At 57.5% G+C, this 4,422-nt stretch overlaps 1 protein-coding gene across 1 annotated transcript; it reads right to left on the bottom strand.

Annotated features, from left to right (window-relative positions):
* Positions 1-1,218: 1,218 nt before the first annotated feature.
* B3GALT5 (beta-1,3-galactosyltransferase 5) lies at positions 1,219-2,154 on the bottom strand (the record flags this gene model as incomplete). The annotated part of the gene is made up of 1 exon (XM_081085267.1): positions 1,219-2,154. One exon carries the CDS (start codon positions 2,152-2,154, stop codon positions 1,219-1,221), a length of 936 nt encoding a protein of 311 aa, XP_080941393.1.
* Between the last annotated feature and the right edge of the window lie 2,268 nt (positions 2,155-4,422).

Raw genomic sequence — 4,422 nt, 5'->3', positions numbered from 1 at the left:
AGACCGCTGCAGAGAAGTGCCTCGCTTTCACGCCACCCTGAAGAGCAGGCCGCACAGTCCTCCGGGGAGAAGGACGCTGCAGGTTGAACTCCACACCACAAAACAGCTGCTTCTTGCCACACGAGAAATTCGAAGATGAGCTTGGGTCAGGCTTGGGGAACAGGCACGGGGAAACCGCCCCCCTGGACCAGGGCTCATCCAGCGACCAGTGTCCCGGGAGGTCCTGGAAAGCAACTTAACCCAAATGCACCTGGATTCCCAGAAAAGCTCCAGCACCCTTCCCTGGCCGAGCCTCGCGCCCACTGGCCTCCCGTTTGAACCTAGAGACCTAACGTGCAGATGAAGTGCATCCGGTGCAGACAGGACGCCACCCGTGGCTCAGGGCACGTGCCAGGCGCCTGGGGAGGTCAGCCGTGTGGCCAGGTCTGCACACGGGCCAGGCCCTGCGGTGATGTCTGTGTAAAATGTGTGCACACTGATGTGTCCGGAGCGGCCATTTCTCGGGGCCTGAGCTGCAGCCACTGCAGGCCAGCATCTGGGATGAGCTGGGTGCCAGGCTGCTAACAGGGACTCCCCCAGAAGACAGCTGGGGGGCAGAGGGTGTTCACCCCAGCATTAGCACTACAGAGCACACGGGTCAGGAGATGAGGAGGAGCTACTCCGACATGGACAGAGGGTGCCATCAGCGAGGCTGCGCTCCGAGCCTCCTCACCGCATCCTCTCCCAAGGGAGGGCTGGGTCGCACAGGAGGGGGGCAGGAGGGACTGGATTCTGATGGCCTTCAAGTTCCCTCCCTGCTCCGGAGTGTGTTGGCCGTGAGCCCGAGGGCAAGTTCCCGTACCTCCCTAAGCCACCGTTTCTCCGGTGTCAACGGGAATGGCAGCAGCCCCACCTCACCTGGATGCTGGCCCCCAACCTGAGAACACATAGGTGTGCATGGAACACCAGGTGCAAGGGTGTAGGGACGCAGGAGGTGGAATCTGCTATGGCTCGGGCACTAACTCAAAATGAATCGGCCGGTTCATTCGAGCTTGCGTTCTAGTTCAGACTTGGAAAACGACTGGGGTCACGGTTCCCCTCCCTGCTCCCCTCCCCTCTCCTTCCTGGCCCTCCGTGCCTCGCCCCCTCCCGAGCCCCTGGCCGTCCTCCGCGAGGCCCGTCCAGGGATGGTTCACAAACATCCCCGCGGGTTGTCTGCTGCGGGTCCAGACGCGCCGCTCACTCGGCTGGACACGCCTCTCCGGCGGAGGCCTCCAGGGCCTTCCAGTAGATCAGCATCTTCTGGGGCTGCACGTGGTGGCAGGCCACCACCCTCCGGAAGCGGCAGATGGAGAAGCTCAGGCCGCCCGGGAAGAAGGTCTGCTCCGAGTGCAGCTCCTCCAGGCCGATGCGCAGCTTGGCCAGGCAGAGCCCCACGAACACGTCCTCCAGCTTGAGGAAGGGGACGCTGTCCGAGACGTCGTACACCTGGCTCGCCACGTCGCCCGAGAGCACGTAGGCGGTGCCCGAGCAGAAGGGCGGGTACCTGTCCCAGGGGTACTCGTGCCGGCTGACGAACCACTTGCTGCGCCTCTCGCGGATGGGCAGGTCGTGCAGCTTCAGGAAGCCGGTGACGAACCGGGCCGTGCGGTTCTTCCGCAGCAGCAGCTCCACCAGGTAGGAGACGTTCACGAACATGTCGGAGTCCGTCTTCATCACGAAGGCCGCCTGCGGGCAGAAGCGGTGGACCCACTCGATGCCCATCATGGTCTTCAGGGTCAGGTTCAGGTACACGTCCAGGAAGTCCTTCTGGATGATGTCGCGGTGCCGCCGGCCCTCCTGGGCCACCGCCAGGGCCGCGGCCTCGCTGGGCGTGGTGCCCAGGAGGAAGACCGTCTCGGTCCGTTTCCCACGCACGACCCTCTCCCTGCCCCACGTCTTCCGGATGGCCGTGCGCGCAGACAGCTGCTCGTGGGAGGACGTCACCAGCAGGACCAGGAAGGGGGGGTCCCGCCGGCAGTCCACGGCGGGGAGCTGGAGGAACCTCCCGCTCTCCTTCTTGAAAATGAATGGCTCTCCTCTAAACAGGGCCAGGTCGTGCATGCGGAAGTACAGGCAGAGGGCGCCCAGCACCACCAGCGCCATGTACAGCCACCTCAGCTTCGCCGAGGCCATCTGCAAGGCACAAAGTCACACCGTCAGGCCCGGCCGGTGTGGCTCAGGGGTAGAGCATCGACCTATGAACCTGGAGGTCACCGTTTGATTTCCGGTCAAGGGTACATGCCCAGGTTGTGGGCTCCGTCCCCAGTAGGGGGCTTGCAGGAGGCAGCTGGACGATGATTCTCTCTCATCATTGATGTTTCTATCTCTCTCTCCCTCTCCCCTCCTCTCTGAAATCAATCAAAATAAATTTTTTTTAATTAAATGGTCAGACCTCGGGAGCAGGAGAGCACGTTCGCTTTACCCAGGAGGCTGGGACGGGGGACAGGTTGGTGTTTTAGAAGCTCTGGAATCTCGCCGCACACAGGACGGAGGCCGGGCCTCAATAGCGACACACAGACAGCTGCGGGGTCATTCGCTCACAGTAAGTGATGAGGACCAGGGAGCGGACACTGGTCCTGGCCCCCAGGCCGGCCAGCCCTTCACGTGGGGGTCTCGGAGTTCTTATCTAGAAGGACATGCGGCCACATAGCTCACCAGCTCCCTCCAGCTCCGCCCCTCTCTGAGCCACGGGAAGTGCAGCTGCAGAGCCTGCAGGACGGAGGCCACGTGCTCCCGATCTAAACACCTGGCCCACCCTTCTTCTCTGCTGGACTCAAGCACCATGTTATCCTCCCAGAAATAAAAAGACCGGTCTTCCGATTTGCACAACTACCTTGAAACGCCACACCCTACCAGAGGTGGTTGTTATTTTATTGTTCCAGGTTACTTTTTTAAAAATGTATTTTTATTGATTTCAGAGAGGAAAGAAAAGGGAGATAGAAACATCAATGGTGAGAGAGCATCACTGATCGGCTTCGACCTGCACGCCCCCCACTGGGGGTCGAGCCTGCAACCCGGGCCTGTGCCCTGACGGGGAATCGAACTGTGACCTCCTGGTTCATAGGTCGATGTTCAACTCCTGAGCCACACCGGCCGGGCTGTTCTAGGTACTTTATAAAAGCACCTGTCTGATTCTGTCATCTTTTGCCCATCCATCTCTATGTGTTCTCAACAAATCCAGGATGATCTATGCTAATGTCAACATTAAGAAAGCAAATAACTCACGTTTTCCTGGATAAGATGAACCTGTGGTTTGAAAGCTAAGCCACAGGGTAGATTCCAAGAGGAAATTCGTTACAAACTGTGCTCAGCATAGGCCGTTCTCCACTCTCAGGTTCTGGCTCGTTTCTTTACCCAAAATGGTCCTCTTTCCCAGGAATCACTATAAGGAAAAAAAAAAAAAAAACAGCGTCATTCAAATCACCCGTGCCTCATGGGCAGCTCTTCACCAGCTGCTGTGCTCAGGGTTTGCTCTAGTGTCACCCTCCCACCTGCCTATGTAACCTTGGGAGAGTGTTAGAGCCCGACCCCAGGCTCACTTTTCTCATCTGTAAAATGGGTCCAATGGAGTCAAATTCCACCACATGGTTTACCTGTCAACAACAATAACATCATGCAAGTACCCGAGCATCCTTTAGGACAGCACCCGGAGCTCTGTAAGGAGACCTAAGTCAGTCACAGTCCAACTTCTCATGCTGATATCGAACTGCTCTACAGAGTGTGGCTGATGCTTAACACACTTCACAGAGGGAAGAAATCCATCAATTCTCCACTCAGGGTCCGTGTCTTCAAAACATCCTCCTAGGTGAGAGGGGCCGGGAAGAAAAGAAAATGACCGAGTGAAATGAAGAAAGGGTTGGTTGTACTGATAGCAAATGAGGACCTCAAACTTTTATTCAGTTAAAGTTTTGTTCCAAATATATCCAAGTATGTTCAGAAAAGAAGTGGAACCATGAGGGAGCTTTCCAGAAGCAGCTAACTCTCAGGAGGCCGAGGTGGTCCAGTTCCTGTTCTTCTCACCTCCCCCCACCTGCCCCTCAGGACTCCCCTCCAGCCAGAGCCTCCACGCTGTCAGAGGAATCGCTGCCCAAGAGGAGGAGGTGTCTGAGCCGGCCTTCGCAGGATGCTAAGAATTCTATTCCCTCTTTCTTCCTTTGTGAGCTTATCTATTTGCAGGCCTAGGATGTGTTTTAGAGAGAAACATAAAAACCCAATGCGGCTGAGCTGGCCTGGCTCAGTGGTTGAGCATCACCCTATGAACCAGGTCATGGTTCAATTCTCGATCAGGGCACATGCCCAAGTTGAGGGCTCTATCCCCAGTGTGTGTGTGTGTGTGTGTGTGTGTGTGTGTGTGTGTGTGTGGCGGGGGGGGGGGGGGGGTAGGAGGCAGCCAATCAATGA

This window comes from Myotis nattereri (genome assembly GCF_964212035.1).
Source record: "Myotis nattereri genome assembly, chromosome: 3".
Taxonomy (NCBI): Eukaryota; Metazoa; Chordata; class Mammalia; order Chiroptera; family Vespertilionidae; genus Myotis; species Myotis nattereri.
Note: the sequence above shows the minus strand (reverse complement) of the source record. Positions and strands in the feature narration are given on the sequence as shown.